Source organism: Telopea speciosissima, chromosome 9, assembly GCF_018873765.1.
Source record: "Telopea speciosissima isolate NSW1024214 ecotype Mountain lineage chromosome 9, Tspe_v1, whole genome shotgun sequence".
Lineage (NCBI taxonomy): Eukaryota > Viridiplantae > Streptophyta > Magnoliopsida > Proteales > Proteaceae > Telopea > Telopea speciosissima.
Genome location: NC_057924.1, coordinates 59,128,566 through 59,150,110, shown reverse-complemented (window position 1 = coordinate 59,150,110; position 21,545 = coordinate 59,128,566). Strand labels below are relative to the sequence as shown.

General features: G+C 36.8%; 1 protein-coding gene across 1 annotated transcript; it reads right to left on the bottom strand.

Annotated features, from left to right (window-relative positions):
* Positions 1-504: 504 nt before the first annotated feature.
* On the bottom strand, positions 505-20,321 carry LOC122638534 (pleiotropic drug resistance protein 3-like). Its single transcript, XM_043831370.1, has 24 exons — positions 19,900-20,321; positions 16,112-16,235; positions 13,183-13,268; positions 12,396-12,480; positions 11,636-11,795; positions 11,460-11,536; positions 9,796-9,849; positions 9,604-9,694; positions 9,167-9,468; positions 8,798-9,079; positions 8,392-8,705; positions 7,745-7,905; positions 7,561-7,664; positions 6,924-7,074; positions 6,670-6,801; positions 6,391-6,464; positions 5,966-6,298; positions 5,582-5,872; positions 4,591-4,674; positions 4,345-4,478; positions 2,602-2,829; positions 1,978-2,149; positions 1,299-1,553; positions 505-961 (listed from the first exon to the last, which is right to left on the bottom strand). Exons 1-24 carry the CDS (start codon positions 20,319-20,321, stop codon positions 695-697), a joined length of 4,383 nt encoding a protein of 1,460 aa, XP_043687305.1. The 3' UTR covers positions 505-694.
* Positions 20,322-21,545: the final 1,224 nt, after the last annotated feature.

The following is a 21,545-nucleotide window of genomic DNA, read 5'->3' as shown; positions in this document are numbered from 1 at the left end:
ATGCTTGCTAGAAGAATCTCATGATCACTCCAAGGGTTCAAAATAAAATTTGGGATAACCTCATGACAACTCAAATTTATTCAAAATCATTCTGAAAATTCCTTTAGTTTTATGGCATTTCCTATTTGGAACTTGGAAATATATTCCAATTGGAGGGATTAGGATTGAAGGATTTTCTCTCTCCAATTTTCCTATATATTTTTTATTTATTTCTCGATTTCTCCTAAAATTTCTGGGCTTTTGGGGAGAAAATTCCCTATTTTGCCCTTCTCCCTTACATTTATATGTATTTTTTTTTTCCAATTGGCTAAAAAATTCCCAAATATAGTTTTTACAGTAATGCAATTTAAAAGGGCCGACACTTCGACGTTATATATATATATATATATATATATATATGCATGTCATCAATGGGGAATTGGGAGAGGCTTTTTTGAGTCTGAATCTCAGCAACAATACACAATGCCAATGTCTCAGACAGATGATCACAATACACAAAATGACACAACAAAAATTTCTTCAAAATTTCATTAGACGGTACAATACTTCGGAGTTGGGTAACAAATGGGAAGTGTACAAAAGCCGGCCATTAATCAGCTCAGGCCAAATTTTGAACTACATTGGACTAGGCCAACTAAAAAAATTTTAATGATCCAGTCTATGTGCAATCCTAGGTAAGGAGGCTTTACAACATTTATCTCTTTTGGAAGTTCAGTTTTCCTATACTATAAGCAAAAACACATGCAACAGCAGTTGGAAATGCAATAAGAACAACGGCTACGAGATCCAAGCGGTCATAACTGTACCCTAAGTATCCACTCAAGAAGGAAGATACAGTTTGGGATTGACCAAATACCAATATCTCCTTGTTTAAATCTCCATATTGTGAAGTTAAGAGACCATTTAATGTCCAAGATGAAGGGCATAAATAATAAAACCAAATCCACCACGCTGGAATTTGCTGCAAGAAATAAGCACACCACAATGCAAAACTAAGTCAGTCAAGTGTTTTAAACTCATGTTAACTCAATAGTAGTTCATTTTTACTTTTATGATTAATGAAACTTCCAAAGGCAGCCATAGTCAAAAAAATGGGGACCAAAAAAATAATAATAATAACAATTGGATCACTTGATCTAACTGTAATCAGGATTAATCAGGTTTTACAGTCTAGGAGTCAACTCAGTCACGTAGAACTAGTGTACCTCTCAAGTCTAATCAACATGGATGATTTATGGGTCAGGGTTTGCTGAAAACTAGGTAACTACTTGGAGCAAGAAAGTGGAGTAAATGCTTACCGGTTTGGGTATCAGGAAGCCAGCAAATAGATTCAATGTCGTGAAGAAGGAGGAGGACAAAATTGCAGCAACATGAATGCTTGGTGTAATAGCTAAAAGCATCATTCCAAGGTAATTGAAGTAGGCTAGCATACAGAACATGGCATAGAAGTACCAAAATATCTTATATGCTGACGGGTAGTACCCAATCATAGGGTATGTGATAATGACATATATAAAAGTTTGAGTGAACAAATATGGAATCTCAATTACCACCTGCATCATACAATCAAACTCATGTAAGCATAAAATGGCAAAAACTAGAAAAGCTCAGATTGATAGGCCAACACTAAAATAAAAAATATACTATGTCACAACAGGAGGATGTACTTTTCATCCTCCAATGCATAAGATGTGGCAACTGTAAAGTGAAAGCTAAAGTTGAAAAGAATGCAAATTTGTTAGCTTCTTCGTTTCTTGTCAACCATGTGCTTCTCTTAGACACAAGAAGGATTAAATTTTCATCCTCCAGTAGTGCCACGCTAGAACAACTCTTATTAGAATCTTAATCAAATCCAATAAAAAGTGACAAGATTAATAAAAAAAAGAACAAGGATAAAATGATTTATTTTCTCTTGCCCCTGAGTCAAAACAAACTTAAGCCAAATCAATTAGATGAGTTTGAGAGATAGGTTTAAACCTGTGCAAATGAATATGCCCATGGAGAGTACATTCCTGCAGCTCTTTCCCTATAGAAGACAGTGCGCTCTGTTGCAACAAATGGTAACACTGACGAGGTGAGATTTACACCTAAGAGCTGCACTGCAACATACATTGCACCAAGTATATTGAGCAAGTCTTGCTGGGTATTTCTGCAACACAAAATGAAGAGAACTATTTTAGTAGTGTGAATAATATTGTAAAAAAATTGCCCATCACTTATCATAAGAGTTTATAAATCGTGCAGAAGAAGAGCACTTCATCCCTTGACCTGCCTTTTTGTACTTTGCTCTGGTTTTAAGTGCAGGAAGGGCAAGAAGTAGTTGAGGAATGAGGGTGGTCTCCCTAAAATTTCTCTTGAAGTAATTATCTGAAGTTGTTTACAGTAATTTTATGTCACTAAATTGGTTCCACAAGCATACACTGGGAATCATCACTCTTACAATACAGCAAATGAAACTGAAAGATTGGATAGCTTTTGACCCTGGTAATCCACCAATGGAACCAACCAAATGACAAATATCCTATGTTAGCTTTGATTTCTGTCATTTAAATTGTACAGTATATAGAATTCCAGTGGACCCAGTCTAGTAAATTTACTTACATCCTCTGCCCTTGCTTCCAGAACAGTATTCCAAATAGCACAGATGCAAAGAATGTGTAAAGGAAGCGTCTTAAATTGTAAGCAGGACTTCTCCAGTAGGACAAGGATTGTTTCCACAAGCTTGCTTTGAATTGCCCCCAAAAATTTTGGGGAAAACTGGTAGAAAAATACAAATCCTTTGAACCAGGGGGTGGAGTACTCAATTGTTTAACAAGCTCGACATTCTCCCTACAATAAAGAATAAAAAATAAAAAATCAGCTACAATAACATTTTACAATACCATGTTTTATATCAATAACTAATCAATATTCTATATAAAATTAGTGGAATTGTAAAAAAGTTAGAATACAAAAATGACATGTAAAGCTTTTCAACTGTCACCTACAAGCCAAAACAATAAGTAAATGTGCTATTAACTCCATGTATTCAATCAAAGGCATAGCCTAAAAATCAGTTCTAACAAATGTGGAAAGTTTTTTCTAATAGATAGTGGTCTATAACAAGGTGCCCCATGAATTAATAAGTGTTGGCTTCATCAACAAACAATCCTTCCCTTTAGAGAGAATAGAGGTGGATCTTAAAAACTTTCAGTGGTAAGTCAACCAGTGATTGCATTGGAAAGTTTGCCTTTATTGCTGCCTTGGAAAGCTTGCCTTTAGTGCAGGGATTCATTATATTTGGTGGGAAAAAAAAAATATATATATATATATATATATATATATACACTAAGGGATTCATTATATTTGGTGGGAAAAAATATATATATATATGGACCTCCTTACCGTGCACTATAGAACAGATTTGGGGAGCCATTACTTTTGAGATTAAAAAAAAAGGGTTCAATCAATCCGTACTACAAGCCCAACACTTTAAGAAATAGGCATCTTGCCGCATGTTGGGACTTTTCACTTATCTCTCCCCCCACCCTGGCTTCTTGATGTATTATCCTTTTATGGTTGTTTCTTCCCTCCCCCATTTTTTGACCTCCCCCATTTTTTGATGTATCATCATTTGTTAGTTGTTTTCCCCCTCCCTGGCTTTTGGTGTATCATCAATTGATTACTTGTTTAGAGCTTTTGCTCGAGGTCCCCCCTTTGCTTGCCTTTATTAGCTTTGATGCTGTACTTTTGCCCTTCTGCTTTAATATATTTTCCATTCATAAAAAAAAAATATGTATTGGTTGGATGTCAGAGTAGGCAACTGTAGTTCCAATTGAAAGAAAATACCTTATAAAACATACAAAAAATATATATGATTTGACTGCAACAACCTCTAGTGCATTGATGGCAAGCAAGAAGATATTGATCATGAAAAGGGCAAGAGATCGCTGTTTGTTCACATGGCTCCTGCACCAGCGCATGGGTCAATGACAGCACGCGTACGGGCATCCACCCAGGGAGGGAGGGTGGGGTGGTCATTTCGCCACCCTCTGTGTCTGGGTGTAGGGGTGTGCAACCGGGCAGGGATCTTTTTCCCTTATGAAAAATAGTTTGTAGATATAAAATGAATATGATATCATATAATATAATGAAGCTTTAGATTCAATTACAGAATGTGTACCCAAATTCCCAAGGTTAGGCCCACTTGGATAACACAAATAATCTTAGGATTGGATGATGTTTAATCATCCAATCTATCCGATGTTGATGTGATCTACAAAACTAGAAATTGGATGAATTAGATTTAGAATAGTATTACATTATTTTATTTTTTTCCCCTTAGGAAGTGGAAGTTATACTTACTTATATAAACTAGAATCCCTGTAGATTTCAGCAAAATCAACACCAAGGTCTGCTTCTGCAGATGTAGATGTAACTTCTAACATCCATGTTGCTGGATTGTAGTTGTCTTTAATCTTTGGTACCCCAGGTATTTCCTAAAAAAAAAGGAAGGAAAAGAAGGATTTACCAACCACTTTCTGATCACAAAAGGTAGCATTAATATGACAATAAGTGAGAAAATAATATCTCAGAAGTTAGCAAATTTACCTCAAAATACTTAATAACCCTACTTGAATGTTGACCCAATGGTCCGGCATAGATTAAGCGTCCTCCAGATTTCATTAGAACCAACTGCAAGAATTGTAAAATGTACATTAGATAAATCCAATACTATATTTCAAGATTACATCTGTAGCATTTCATGGATAGAATTTCAAAAATATTGTGCTTTCTAGAAGCTAATGCTTGGCTTGTTGAATCTGCAGGACTTACTAAAACGTTAACATTCTTAACATATAAACAAATGTGCAGGGATCCAAATGAGCCTCTTTTGGAAGGCATTGCAACTGAAGCCACTTTTATGCCATGTGAAATTGTCTGACGGGCCCAAGTTTTGTGGACATGTTGTCCATATTATCATTTTATCTCAGGTCACATGTCTTATCAATCTGAGTACTCTGCATGTCATTTTAGAGCTTTCAAAATTCCATTTCTGTTTGGGACAGAGGAAAGTAGGAACCTCGAAAATAAACAGAAGGGCAAAGATCCAATGGTAGATGACGGTTGAGATAGCCCCCAAGTTTGACATGACCCCTATCCATGTCTTTGTCCATCTATCCGACATCCAAATGTCCAGAAGAGTAATTCACAGGGCAAAACTAGATGCTTCAGTTCAAATGCCATCCAATTTGCTTTGGTTGGCTACCTTCCAGAACTTGGTTTTGCATGAAAATTTAGTAGCTTTAAAGTGAGAATATTTGCAGCTCCAAATAGAATTGAAGATAAAGTTGACGTTCCCTTGAACTTACACGTCATAAATGTTTACGCACTCAACACTCCTCTTTGTTGTTATGTTGAATGGAACCAGCAACTTTACTAGTTCCATACTAGTATTGTAACTACACAATACTAGTAATGTTTGCACTACACTAAGGGATCATCAAATCATTCTCAATTTCTAAATTTTCTCATGTCAGCGGTCGCCCGGATGGTGGTGTTGAGGTTATAAAAATAATAAGTGCTTAACTTAATGATATACCTCATCAAATGACTCAAATATATCGATACTTGGCTGGTGAATAGTGCAAACAACTGTCCGTCCCATACCGACCACATTCTTCACTGCCCGCATGACAATTGCAGCTGCTCTTGCATCCAATCCTGAGGTGGGTTCATCCATGAAGATAATCGAGGGATTGGCAACAAGCTCCACGGCTATTGTGAGACGTTTACGTTGCTCGGTTGATAAACCACTGACACCAGGCACGCCTACCAAAGTATCTTTAATTCCATCAAGCTCAATAGTCTCAAGGACTTCATTTATGAAATTCTGTAAAAAGCATTTCATAACAACTTCAACATTAGATTCTGCCCCAAGGTATGGTAAAAAAATACTCTTAACTCAAAATAATGGATGTCATACAGCTTTTGTTTTTGAATCAAATTGAGGCGACAGTCGCAGCCAGGCAGAATATATCACTGACTCCTCCACTGTGATCTGTGGAGAATGTATGTCATTTTGCTCACAGTAACCTGATATCCTAGCGAATGTTCCTTGAACCTTGGGGTATCCACCAATCTTAATTTCTCCTTCAATGGTACCACCAGTTTTTCTTCCAGAAAGAACATCCATAAGGGTAGTCTTCCCAGCTCCACTGACACCCATTAATGCTGTAAGAACACCAGGCCTAAATGCCCCTGTAATATCATGAAGAAGTTGTAGTTTTTTTTGTGTGAATCCCCGTTCTCTCATTGCCTGAAACCAATGAAATAAACAAAGTCATTTGATCCGACTTTCCTATCTAGTAGACTAAATTTACAGTAAAAAGATTGATTTAGTATGATTACCGGAGGAGTGTCAATGTAGTAATGAAGATTCTGAAAGGTCATTGTTAGGGGCTCAAAAGGTAAGGCCATTGTCCCTACAAAATCAACCATGGAATTATTATATAATGAAGGAAACTTAGGACAACCGATACCAAGTAGGGGTGCCATAACAAAAATGGTGTTCTTCTCTTTTTCTCTTTCGAGGGGGGCATTAAAAAAATGCTAGTTTTTGTAATACTTTAAATGGTCAATTATCTCACTCTCCTCAAATGAAATAGATAATTAAGACTGTGGTCTCACCTCTTTTAGGCTCTGCAACATTTTCAGGATGACCATTAGTAGATTCCTCTACAGAACCATTGCTGCAGTCTTCTTTTCCTTGTATTTGAGAAAGCTTTTCATATGAAATAATAGCACGAGACATCCCAGGAGCTGAAGAATACAAAAAAATTGTATTATTTTACAATAATTTTTCCAAAAAAATGTTACAATCTTATTGTAATTTTCCTTTTTAATATAGAATAAGCCTGTTAAGCAAACAAAGATTAGCTTACGTTTTAAAAAAGTTAGAGCCAGTATATATCCAACATTGAAAAGTATTGCAAAGCCAAATAAGGCAGCAAGTGATATCCAATAAAAGTAGCTTCTGAAGTCCAGCCCACGGCTTTGAAGTACTTGTTGCCCTAAAGTAGTGTTTGTGGACATCTGTAAAGAACAGCAAAGAAAAAAGTACTGAAAAGGTGGTCATAAATTTCTAATCAAAGCTAAGTTATTAGGAAAACTGCTCATTCAAATCGCAGTCTATGAATAAGATATTGGTCTAAGCACCACAATGATATGTGAGTATAATAGACCCTTTCACTTAATATCAACAGATAGATGCCTGAAAGGAAAGTTAAACATGATTTAATGATCAAATTCATCTAATCTACCATATAGTTGAGAAATAAAAATAAAATATAATGAAAAAAATAAAGGGACAAATGAAAGAAAGAATGATTTCATTGAAATTCTTCTGAGATATATGTTTTATGAGAAGTAATCAAACCATGTTGGCCACATGCCCACATATTGCTGTGTATCACATTGCAATGTTCTCATAAATGTTTTGGCAATATTTTTTTTCAGAATTAAATGATTATATAAATTGACTGAATTATAAGAATTATAAATTAGATAGTTTTTGCTCACCATTTGCCACCGAGGAGCAAGAAATTCATTTAAAGTTATGCCTATCTCACCATATGTCAATGGAGAAACCCAAAAACCCCACTGTATCCAAGTAGGCATGTAGGCTGCAACCAGAACAGTATTAAGTATATTTATTTTGAACTTTTGATGGAGTTAAATTAGAAAGAAGCATAGAGAGACTTACGGTGTGGAATAATGAAACCGCCAAAGAGAAAGAGGGTCATCATAGTCATGCTACCAGCTGTCATAGAAGCAACAACTGTACGGGAAACTGATGCAATAAATCGAAACATAGATATTGCCATTAGATGCATAGCAAAAAGTAGAATGAACTGGCGGAGAAACCTGGAAAACAAAATAAAACTATAAGGAACTAAATTTAAAGAGTTGTAAATGGAGAATTCTAGTGCATTCAACATTTTATAAGTATAATTTGGAAGAAGAAAATAAGGTTACAAGTCAATAAATTTTAGGATGTTCCATCAAAAACATGTCGACACCTCTCACACAAAAACAAGTATAGGTGCAAGCACCATTGATGCATCGCAATTTCAATGTCTCCTAGTCCAGAATTTGCCAACTTAGAATACTTTAACCTCCCTCTCTGATATTTTTTTCGCCATATTTTCTATAATCTACGGGTTAGTTAGAATCATCCAATTTGAAAAACTTTAAGCCTTAAATGGGGTCTGATCTATCAAATGGTAAATCTGACTTGCATCACCAGAACAGATACCTCGTATACTATTATGCTATCAAATATCTGTATATTTTACCAAAATGTTTTTCAGATTTCATCAATTAAAAAATTAACCCTCCATGAATACTCACCTTCCAAACTCAGGACTATACCCAATGACATAATAAGTAAGAGCAGTCCAAACTAAGGACTGCATAACTGAAAGTGGAATCTTTACAATAGCCGATGGAATAGCATAAGCCCAAGCTGGGTAAAAGTAGCTGTCTCTCTGTTTGTAGAATACAGCGAGCCTGGAAACAGTCATAGATAATTCTGGGAATCCATCAACAATTATCATGATAAGCCCATAAAATAAGGAACCCAAATAATAGTTTGCATGGATTGAGTCAACACCCATACGAGTCCTTAGAAAAACAGTCATTGTGATGGATGCGAGGAAAAAAAGCTGCAGGGAACAAATATTCAAGCAGCTGTTAGATTGGATAAGGATTTAGCAATGTCATAATAAGAGGGAATCTCAAATGTACTGATACCAACCTGAATTGCTTTGAAGACATAGACAAAAGAATTCCGCCTCATGAGAAGATATTCCTTGCTCATGCAGGCTTTGAAGAGCTCCCATTTGCTTAAAGAGTACAAACTAAATGATAAGGCATTTTTATGGCTCTGAGATTTGTCGTATGGATCTGAAAGCTCCTCATCCAACTTTTTCCCAATGTGAAAGGCTTTAAAATTCTCACAAAATTCATCGACAGAAACATAGCTGTATGCTTTGTCCTTAAGGAACCAGTACTGTGCCTGATCCTTTTTAGAGACAACCTGAATTTGAAAATAAATTTAGAAATTTAAGTGCATAACTTTAGAGAGTAAGAGAGTTTTAAGGTAGGAGATATCTAAAACACATACCTCTTGAAGGAAATCAGCTGCTCCCTTTCTTTCTGGACACCTAAATCCACAATATTCAAAGAATTCAAGAATATAATTACGTGGACCATGATACACAATCTTTCCTTCTGCCATCAAGATAACGTCATCAAATAGATTATAGGTCTCTGGTGCAGGCTGAAGAAGTGAGATCAATGCCGTAGCATCTGTTAGATGCACCAAGTGCTGAAGGCAAGAAACAATCTGAAAGGTTGTAGAACTGTCCAGGCCAGTAGATATTTCATCCATAAAGAGAGCTTTTGTTGGACCCACAATCATTTCCCCTACATAAAAGCACTGCATTATTTTGAGGACAAAAATTATATTTTTCGACTTAACCCCTCCAAATACAAAATTTATAAACATTTTTAATACATGATCTGATATAATCATCTGATCCACCTCAATATCCACCCTACCTGTAGTCACTCTCTTCTTTTGACCACCTGAAATACCTCTTCTCATGGCATCTCCAACCATTGAATCAGCACAAATATCAAGTCCAAGAATCTGAATGGTATTAACAAGCAAGACATTCAGTAACAGAATCCAGTGGCCCTGCTATGAGTTAATAAAAAAAAGCATGATTTCAAATTGTTGAATAAATTTACCTTCAAGACATAGTCTGTTTGAATGGTTTTTCCGGTGCCTTCAACAGAAACCGCCTATTAAAACAGTTCATAAATAAAAGTCATCAACATGGCAATACACCAATAAACCAACTGTAAACTAGAACATAATATAAGGATAAAGCCATACCATACTAGCAACTTATTTATACTACGAAGCAAACACTATAACACTGAAAATAGTTCCATACTTGTTCCGTGACAGTTTTGTGCTTGAAAGAGTGCTACACGAAATCCTATGCATTCAAATATGTGTGTACTGAATCTGTTACCCCTATCTTAGATCCATAATGAAACAACTTATGTAGGGATATTTTATGTTAATTTCATTTAGCAAAGTAGGAGAAAGGAGATTATGAAACTAAAGGAAGCACTAGGAGAAGCCTCAAGGTGTATACACAGTGTTTTGGGTAACTGGTGTATGTCTCCTATAAATTTTTTTAAAGGAAGATCTACAACTCTGGTATCTTGCATCTGGTATTACCATATTAAGTTGACAAAGGGTCAACAACTTCGGAAAAAGGTTTCCAAATTGTGTTTAGGAAATGATGATTATATTTAAATAACTATTTTTTGAAGCATTTGTAAAGGTTCTTACATGGTAACGGAGCACAATTGAGTAGATACAATCCAGGAGACAGATGTGGACCAAGAATAGGAAGATATGGTTTGGCAAAGCAACTCAAGCACTTATTGACATGAGCATTTTCTATTTGTAATTTAATTAAATTTTTTCAGAATTGCAGTAATTTTTTTACATTTTAGTAATGATTTGGGTTGGGCCTTAGTTTTTGTTCTCTATTATTGCAATGATATGAAATATAAAGCCCAGAAGTTAGGGTCTTAAGGGGTGCATAAAAATTTATCTTTTATAAGTGGGTCCCATGGCTAGAATCATCCTATCCTATTAGTAGTAATGTTAGGCAGCTAGAGTCCTTATTATGAAAGTTGGTTAGAAGTTTCTAGATTTTAAAATACTAGATTTATTAGTAGTTGAGTTGCTTGTCATTAGAAAACTAGTTTAGCTGTCCAAGAATTCTAGTTAGGAAAGTTTAAGATATTATATTTTATTATAATTTAAGTTGATCTAGAAGAAATTTTTCTGTTTTCTATGTATAAGAATTGTTTTATTAAAGCCTTCGTTTTTTTTTTTCTCTCTCTTATATCCATTGTTCTAGCTTCAGATCGTATTTTCTAGGAAAGATTTTCTGTCTTCCCTCTCATTAGTCCACCTATCGATGAAACTTACTTTCACTTCCCACTCTCTCACTTGAAATCCATATGTTTCATAAGTAATGTAGGAAAGCTTGTTGTTGTAATAAGACTAGGAAAAACATTTTGAACTCGTATAATATTATATAGTTTATACCCATAAGTCAGGGCAGTATACCTATTATTAAGCACATCAATGGGGTGTATCCAGTGCACAAGGTTCCCACCACTGCAGGGTCTGGGGAGGGTCATAATGTACACAGCCTTACCCCTGCTTTTGCAGAGAGGCTGTTTCCAGACTTGAACCCGTGACCACTTGGTCACAATGGAGCAACCTTTACTGTTGCACCAAGGCCCACCCTCCCCAAAAATTCTAGTTGCACTTCTTAAGCACATCAATAAGAAGGAAAAAATATAGTGGTGCTAACAAGTACCTTCATATAAGTGTCAACATCTGGTTCTGGGAGGATTCCAGCTTGCTTCTCCCCTCTACTAACCTCCATCATAATCTCTTCATATACATTGAACAAGATAATTAATTTGTGAATTCAAAAAGATAAGAAAAAACTTGCAACGAAATCCAATTAAAGTATGCCCAAGGAAAACCTACCTGCTCGATTTCCAACACCCTGACAACATGCAGAAAAGTCAAGTGTTTCCCTAACAGTCATTTCAGCTATGTGCAGATCATGTTGGCTTATATAAGCTGACGTTTTTTGGGGAACAAACTCTTCCAGTCTGTGACCATTATAAGAGATCTCTCCAGTAACCTAGAGATTGCATTAAAATAATCTTAAAAAGCTGTGATAATGGATTGAAATACCATAAGATAAGCATATTTAAAACAAATCACCAACACAATGAAAAATTGTTTGAAAATTTATATAAATCTTAGTTAATATTATCTCTCACCAATAATAAAGCTGACAACATTTCCATATCCCTCTAAACCCAAAACCGCTTTCGTATGTGAAAGAAAATCTCTCTTTTTTTGGCCATTTATTATTAGTATTTTCTCAGAACTTCTTTAAACGCTTCAAAGATTTAGCGTTGGAATACAACTCAACCAGCACCATACTCAAGTGTATGGAGGCGTGATTCAGCTGAGTCTAATATATGCAATTAAATATTTCTTTGCAAGGTTTAACAAGATGTGTAGACCCAAAGAATCAATTGTCATATGGAGAGCATGAATTCAACTAGACTACGTCTACCTGGCTATCTTTTTAAAGTTTCAGTCTATAAACCAGTGAGCTGTTTTAGTGACAGATTTGTCGTGACTATCATATCTTGTGTTATAATAAATATGAATTTACATGCTTTGATTGGAATGTAACAAGGTTTTGATAAAAGACAGTGTATATAAAAACCTTGAGAGATTGATTCAGTTTCCCTGAAAGAGCCAACAACAGGGTGGTTTTTCCACATCCTGGAGGACCAAGTAGTAGAGTCATCCTGCAACACCGAAAATTCTATGTAAGTAAACCTTAACTTGTTTATTATCTCACAATTTTGCCAAGATAGAGGAATTTAAGAAGGATTCCCCTCCAAAGATGTTTAAATTTTCGGGGTAACATATTGTCATCTATAATGGAGAACTATAGTAAGCACAACACCAAGATGGAATTAAAAATACAATTGATTTCAACCAAAAGATCTCAAGCAAACATAGATTCAAATGGTTAAACTTAATCATCCATTCATCCATTGATTGCACACTGCATGTTTTAAAAAATTCAAAATGCTAAACTGATGGTCACCTTCAGAAGATGACCTTACCATCCAATCATTTGTCAGAAAAAATGATTATTTTCTTTTTTCCCGTTCACATTTTATGTGTTTTCAACATGAGGCCATCCAATTTGGAAGTTCATCTAGGATGGTCATGCCATTTGATTGGCAATGATTATCAGGATACTTGAAGCATGATGAACATACTGTCTAATGTGCATTACACCAATCATAAATAGTCGGGTTTTCAAATAAAATGTTCCATTTAAGGGACCCATCAAAGAGTAGAGCATCAAATACGGATCATTAGTTTTGATAACTAGAGCAAAGACAGGGGAGGGAAGAAGTGGGTGCTGATCCCACCTTCTCACTAGAATAAAAAAAAATTTTATTTTCTAAGTTCTTCGAACATTTTTAATTTCCTACCTGCTAGGTTTGATGACACCACTGACATCCTTGAGAATGTTAATCTTGGCGATCTGTGACTTTGACCCTAACAGTATGGTGAAGTCCTGTCCAATAAAAAGCTCAAATATGTTTAAAAAATGTAAGAACAAGGAAGAGATAAATAATGTGTTATACATAAAGAAATGACCTCAATAACAAGAAAATTCCAATGCCTAACAAGAGTAATCCAATAGCCCCCTTATTGTCAAGATTTTACAATCAACTTCTCATATGAAATAATATTTTGAGGAACCAAGTAGGTTTCATATTATATTATTAGTTAGGGTAAATTACACTAGGGGCTAATAACACTTGGAAAAACTATGATTGGGTCTTTCCACTAGACTAACATTTGTCCAAATTCATTATTTGCTCACTTGCCCTTTAATTTTTGTTATTAGTACGACTAATTTTCTCTGCCAAAAGAACTTTTTAAAATTAGACTTGGGATCCTTCTTTACTCACACATTCTCACTTTGGTGAGATTTGAGAAAGCTTCTAATCTCAGTTGGCTTTTCTGCAGTGTAGGCAGTTCAGGTCTTCAGCATTTTAGCATCCAGGAATCTTCATCAGCATGCCCTAGTGTTTTCTGGTGAAGATTTCATGTAATCTCCTTTACATAAAGAGCATTCTGTGATGTAGTGGATCGACTGTGGTTGTGTTCTATGAGGGAAGGCCACAACCTCATTTGAGTGGAAATTGTATCCATCAAAATTCACATTACCCAGGTTTCAGAAATATCAATTTAACACTGAAAGGTTTACAGAACATAAGTTTAGAAAACAAGAAAGCAGCTTAGTGACTTAGCTGAGGCATATTTCATAATACTATCAAATATCTCATAAAAACAGTCCTAGAAGTCAGAGGAGGCCATAACAACATTCCTAACATCTGAGGGGGAGATTTGAGGTAAAAATCTCATGAAAAGAGTCCTAGAAGTCAGAGGAGTCCATGAATTTGAGGTAAATATCTCATGAAAAGAGTCCTAGAACTCAGAGGAGGTCATGAAAACAGTCCTAACATTTGAGGAGGAGATATCAGGTCTTTATATTTCGAATTTTGTGAAAGAGGGGTGGAACCCATTTGTGGTGAAATGGTGGTAACCCATCAAATACCACATTATCCAGGTTTCATAAACAGAAGTTTAACAATCAAAGGAGGTGTAACAAGTATTAGTTTATCAACCAAGCAACAGGTTGAGTGAACTATGGAAACATATTTCATAAAGCTGTAAAATATCTCCCGAAAAACAATCCTAAAAGTCAGTGTAGGGCATGCCAACAGTCCTAGGATTTCTGACATAACTCAGAAAATAAGGTAAGAGAGTGTCGAGTTCAGAGTCTCACCACAAGTGTCCGTGAAGAACATACATATGTCACTTTGGCTTGAGGTCTCATTCTTAATCAACCCATTTGACTCTCTAGACTCATCAGAATCTGATTCTGAGTTGAAAGAACCATAAGGAGGGGCATTTGCCAGGCTTAATTGTTGGGTAACAGGAGATTTTTCTCTGGTCCAAAATTTGGGTAATTCTCTTACCATATTCTCTAACCGTTTAGCATAGTCATCAATGGTGAAACCAGTAACATTGTTTCCTCCAAATGCCACACCCGGCTTGTCCACGTCAAAGAAGTTCTCCATAACGATCTATGAAGAGAGACAGAAAGAGACCTTGTTTTCAGGGAAGGAACCAAGAAGGCAAGAAGATTATGGAGTGGTGGGTTCTTGAGGATTGGAAGTTTAGAACTCGGATGCGGATCAATATCAACGTTAACGATCTGATTCCAATTCAACTCGGTGAGAATTGTCCGCGTTAGATGAAACTCGATCAAAACCTGCTTCATTGCTCTGTAAGCTGTAACAGTTTTTTTCATTTATTGTATTTGAAATTGGTGGAATCGGCCAATTTGATCGAATAGCCAAGGTCAAATTAGAGTCAACGGAACTCTGTTGTTGTAGTCAAAGTCCTAAAATGAAACTGGAGAGTCAACTCGGATAGGTCCTGGCCGTGGGACCACCAGGGATTCTGATCCTCTCCAATGAGTGAGTGCCCAATGAGCATCCAATAGTAGTTGGCACACGTGCCATTGGAGAGAATCATGGAAAAAACAATCCTCTCAAAAGTGCAATGCAATGTAGTTGGGGGTGAAGATGTTGACATTTGGCTGGTGTAACATTCAACGGTGCTAAGTTGGAGAAGAAAGAAAAAAAAAACAACTAGGGGTGATGCAGCTTGGACCGTTGGACGTCGCACCTATCAGGTGTCGATCTCTCCACCTTGAACTATACCACACTGCATCATGGGGGAATTGGAGAGGATTTTAATCCCCCAAGCGTTGGACGCTCATTGGGCATTCATTGGGGATCTCTTCATTGGAGAGAACCCTTACGCCTTAGCCTAGGCCTGTATTCCAATTGTTATTTTCTGAAACATGAGGGCTCCAATCTAATTTATAAAAATATTAGGGGTCTGGGTGCAATTTGTAGTGACCTTTTAAATTTATAAGTATGGTACATGAAACATACACATAATACTAATTTACGTTTGGTTATTTCTTTGGGAGAAAGAACGTTAAGACACAGCCCAGTGTGAAAAAATCGCCACACCCCTTGAAAAGGTGGAAAGGTCCAGGTGTGCAAAGGTCTTTTCACATCGGGATGTGTCTAGGTGCATGTACATGCCCACATACAATACCGATTCGCATTCCTTTTCCTTATTTCTTTTTAGGTTTCCCCATCAATATTAATTATTAGAGGGCCTACTATAATTTTTAAGATCTACACTAGTGAGTATATGACCAAAAAATCAATACATAGATAGTAATACGCTCCAATATAATAGTTTTTTTTTTCATGAAAAAAAAACTAATGTATGACTACAAAATTATTCTAGTACGATGATACTTACATAAAGTGTGCTTCTAAGAGTATTCCATAAAGTTGGGAGTGGCTTGCCACGAACTACTTCACACTCTGCTTCAACACTTAAGTTCTTGTATCTCACTTCCACAGTGGGCAATTTTACACCAACCCTACAAAACAAGTAAAATTTTAGAAATAAATTCTCACAAGCCAATTTATAATTCACTCTCTCAAAATTATTTATTATTATTATTATTATTATTATTTACTCTCACCTTTCCTGATCATGCGGGCCCTATGTAGATGATATCATTTCTCATGCTGCCATTGGTATGACATGGGGGTTTACCCCCCCCCCCCCCAAAAAAAAAAAAAAAAAAAAAAAAGCAGCCAGTGAGATGGTGAGGGAAAACCCTCTCCCCTAAATATTAAACATGATTCCAAATCTTATGCTTAAGGATGCAACTTCAGCCCGTAAAACCCAAGCCCAAGTTTGGCCCATTCGAGTAAGGTTGTAAAAGTCCCAACTCAAGTTTGGCCAGGTTGAATAAAGTTAAGTCATGAGTTAAGCATGGCCCAACCTAATGCCGATTTAAATGCAAGGTATGTTTCATTCATATATATTTCTAAAGTAAGTATTTTCTGAGCCTAGGGCATGTCCTAACCCCTCTCACAATATAGTCTTATATTCATTTTTTCAGGGGAGAAAAAATTAAAAAAAAAAAAAACCTCTTATTTGAGAAGGTGTAGGAAACACCTTAGGTTCAGAGACACTTTTCCAATATAGTTAGGGAAAGAGATCGCTGCCTGGGCCTCTAGAGTCTGCACGCATGCTGGCCAATGGGAGCGTGCTCATAAGCATCGTCTTGGGTGGGATTTCCTCCTTTCCTTTCATGCGCTTCTATGTCTAGGCGCAGGAGTCACGCGTCCAGATAGTTTTCCTTTCCCCTTATAACATTGAACCTCTCTTATATCCTCATTACTAACTACATTAAAACATTTTAAGATGGGCATTTCAGGCTGAGCTTGGGTTGAGATTTCCCATGCCGAGGTTAGGCCAAGCCTCTTGTCGGGGGGGGTTAGTGATGTCAGGCTGGGCTCAGCTTTTGAGCACGCTCCAACTTCTACCCTTATTTATGCTTGACTCTAGTTGTTTTCTTTTTTTGGTACATAATAATGGGGAGAGGGTTGGACATGCCGTCAGTTTTTGGTAAACTAACAATATGGACCAATCACATGACTCGACACAAAAACGCAAAGAAATCTTCTCTAAAAAAAGACAGAGAATGACACATGATGGACACCATAGCACAATGCCCAGCCTTTTCCCATAATAATGCAATAGAAAAGCTATACAATTCAAAACCGATATGTTCTACTTGACCATCTCCACTTTATCCCTTGATATGGATCATTGGGTCTCATGCCGGGTAGGGTCGGTTTTGGACTTTTTCCACAGGGCATTATAGGTTGTAGCCAAGGAAAAAAGTTGACCCGATTATGCCATGTTGAGAGTAAAAACCCATACCCGGCAATTAGGTTATACAGGTATGAAACTGAGGATACCATGCCGGATATTTGCCTTTTCGATGCGGAGATGCACGAGTCACCCCATATGCGTCACTTTGGTTAAATCATGCATTTTGTCATCATTATTCCGTTCCTATAATGAAATTGAATAAAAAAAACTGTGTCTCGAAATGTGGCCCTACACCAGTACTTTCAAGTTTGAATCTCCTAAGAAAAGTCTGTTTCAACCTTTATCTTGGAGGAGGGAGGTTATATGACGTCTACTCTAGAGTCTAGCCCAGCCTAAGAAAGTTAATATAATAAGCTATTGTACAACACTAACATTTTATAGTAATTTATTAATTAATTGATAGCTAATATAGGTATATAGATTTTGCATACTAATCTTTTGGTTCTATGCATAATGATCTTTTGAGGCCCTACTATGATTATGTCAGTGTAACCATAGGTGATGACAACAAGTCGTCACTATCTTATTAGGCACACAAGACTATAGAAGACATAAAAACCTATTTCAGATGAGACAAGACATTAATAAAGATGTCATTACCCAAAATACCTTCTATAGTACAAGTTTTAGAGTTTGACATTTGACAAAAGGCCAATTTGGACCAAAATATCTTATGATGGGAATAGTGACATCATTTTTTCGTTTAAAAAAATTAAGGGTGGACATACCTAGAGAACCTATGGAGACGTGCTCATCTAAAAAAACTTTTGCCATGATTCATATGTTGTATATACTATAAATGAACATAAATATATATGATACCACATCATTCACTATGTCTTGTTTTTTTTTGGTAGAACATTCACTATGTCTTGTTAATAATATTAATATATGTAAGTGAATTTTGGAGGATCCACAAAATCCCATTTTTAAGATATTGTTGGGTTAATCTAAATGTCATTGATATACTCTCTTACGTCATTATTCAAATTTCAATCCAAATGTCTGCGCTATATGAGGGTAAAAATGTGTACAAATATGTATAGATATCAGTATAATGTCAATGATCTCTAATTATTATCTATAATGGAGGCTTGAAACATTTTCATAATTATATTCAAACTTAGGAGAAAGTTCTCTGTGGGAGAGTTTGTGCCCCATGCCCAGACATAGATCGAAAAGGGCGAAATGATCACCCAGCTCCCCATAAAAAGCAGTAATGACCGCCCTATTGATGCCACAACTTGTTCTCCCATTGCCTATGTTTTATACTCTAATTGGTTCAAACTTGACTGATGAAACTGATGCCTGACATAACATGGGATTTTAATTAGGGGTGTCAATGGGTCGGGTTGGGCTGGGCCTACCCTAAACCCTAACCCAACCCTAGAGACCTTAACCTAAACCCTGACCGGACGCAACCCTGCCAGGGCCAGGAAACCCTTAACCCAGTCCCGACCCTGCCAGGGTTTTTCTTGACCCGACCCGGCCCTGATTGACCCTGACCGTGACCCTGATTTTGTCTATAATCCCATGTGCCTTTAGGGCTTTTTTTGTCTTTTGCTTTTTTTTTTTTTTATTAGACTATATATATAAATAAATATTAGACCAATATATATATATATTATATACTTATAATTAATACAGGGTTGGGTCCGGGCCGGACTCAGGGCGGGTTCGGGCCAGCCGGGCTTTATTGACACACCTAATTTTAATCCTCTCAAGTGGGCAGTGCACCTCTTTGAAGCATTCAACCATAAAAAAGTGGGCAGTGACATCTTTTTATCCTCTCAAGTGTTGGATGCTTAAGTGAGGTGCACTCGGCAATGCACCGCACTTGAGAGGATAAAAATCTCTATAACATGAACCCACCTGGACCTTTATCTCCTCCAATTTCCCCAGTTCCTCTAACAAGGGGGTTGAAATGAACACCCTACCCTTGTCCAAACACTCTGCCCGGCTGGTGTCTACCACCCATCTATTAGAGGAACTGGGGAGCTGGGCTGGGTAGGAAACTGGAGGAAATAATTTTTCGAACCCACCTACCATCGATTGTGTTGTGCATTACAACTTTTGAACTTAATTGTACAATCACATGTGCATGCACGGATTTGGATCCTCTGCTGCACGCCGGAGGCAGCAGGGGCACAATGACTACCCTACCCATTGCCCGAGCACCCTGCTCGTGGAATCAATGTGGGGTCCACGCCCTGCCTATGTGAGAGGCTGTACACCAAGTCCAGATCCTCTCCAATGACATTTAACCACCAGAGTCGATCTCACACCATCCATGGGGTATGTACTTTTGTGTTTTCTAAAGAAGAAGGAAATGATGATTAACAAGACTAAATTACCTGTCAATTCTTTCTCTAAGTTTCTGCAACAAACGGAGATTATCATTCTCAATGTTCTTGATAAGCTTTTCTATGAACACACGTCGTTCTGGAGCTCCAAGCTTTCTAACATCAACAACTCGTTTGCCATCTCCACTTCCTTTCTGACCATCAACAAAATTATCAAACAAAGATAATTTTGTTCTTTCATAAGTGGGTAATCTGTCAATCGCTGCCCATTGTTCATTAAACTCAGCAGTAGTAGTAGCAGCAGCAGTTTCAACATCAGAATCACTATCATGTTCATCAGGATCTTCCATTACTGAACTTGTTCTTCCATTACTCCGAAAACTTTGGAATGACCTTCTCATGCTTTTAGCAATCTCTGCTAACTCGATTCGCAGTGACTCAATTTCATTATCATCCCCAGCCAATTGAGCCATTTTTTTTGTTTTTGTTTCAAGATGGAGCATGAAGAGAGATATATCCATATATATATATATGTATCATTCTCTTCCTTAAAGACTTTCTCAGATTTTTTTATTTTTATTTTTTGGAAAGGGTTGTACCTAGACGTTGCAGATTGGTGAGGTAATGAAATGCGTCAGTTTGCATGATGAAGCAAGCATAAAATTTATGATTTTCACTTTTATGAAATTTTATTTTATTTTTTCTCTTTCATGTGTGGAACATGTTGTGATAAACCTCACCAAGTACAGCTTAATAAAGGAAGAGAAGAAAATGGTTAAGAGAGGATGAAAATTAATGCATTCTTCATATACATTTGGGTGCATGAGACACGAGAGACAATATATGATGAAAGGGAAAAGTCTATCTGAATATGAAGTGTTTCCTATGCCTATCCATATAAGAATATTTTTAGGATAACCTAGCTAAGAGCATCTCCTTTGATAAAAAAGGAGATAATTTTTGTATGTCAATAGCTCTAAATTTAGCTAGATATGCTCAAGCTAAGAACACTTCACATATTTCGCTTATATAATTCTATTTTGTCTTTTACCATAAAAAAAAATATAAGAATATTTTTAGGGCACACGTTCTCTGTCTAGGAGCGCATCTAGACGCAGGCTGCGTCCAAACACTTGGGGTGGGACAGGGACGGGGTTTGGGTTATTAGGAGGGGCAAGCCGGTCATTTCGCCCACTCCCCATGTGTCTAGACAAACCCTGCACCCCGAGTTCGGTGAATTTTCACGTACGTGAGCATACATGAACGACTCACAACCATTCAGATGGAATATTCTCACAGATTGGATTCCATCTGAACGGCTGTGAGTCATTCACGTACGCTCACGTACGTGAAGATTCCCCGCTCACCTGCGCCCCCAGTGCAGAGAACTTTATCCTATATTTTTATTATTGGACAAGAGATCATTGCCTGATCGCGTGGCTCCTACACCAACATTAGGGCCAATGAGAGCGTGAGCAGAGGCATCAACATGGATGGAATTTTTTATCTCATGGGGGGTGAGGCAGTAATTTTACGGACTCCTATGTGTAGGCATATGATCCATTCAACCAGGCAACATTCTTTCTCTCTTTATTATTTTTTCTTTGAAAAAATATTTAAAAATTAAAAAGTTTGAATTTTTTTTTTAACTTCAAACCTAACTAACCATAATATTCAATACACACATACACTTATCC

Excerpts from the sequence above, each read along its gene's own strand:
- LOC122638534 (XM_043831370.1), bottom strand. The coding sequence starts at position 20,321 with ATGGCTCAATTGGCTGGGGATGATAATGAAATTGAGTCACTGCGAATC. Across the intron at positions 8,706-8,797 it reads ATGTCTTCAAAGCAATTCAG|CTTTTTTTCCTCGCATCCAT; the intron begins GTTGGTATCAGT and ends TGTTCCCTGCAG. Across the intron at positions 6,802-6,923 it reads GGCTCTAACTTTTTTAAAAC|CTCCTGGGATGTCTCGTGCT; the intron begins GTAAGCTAATCT and ends TGTATTCTTCAG.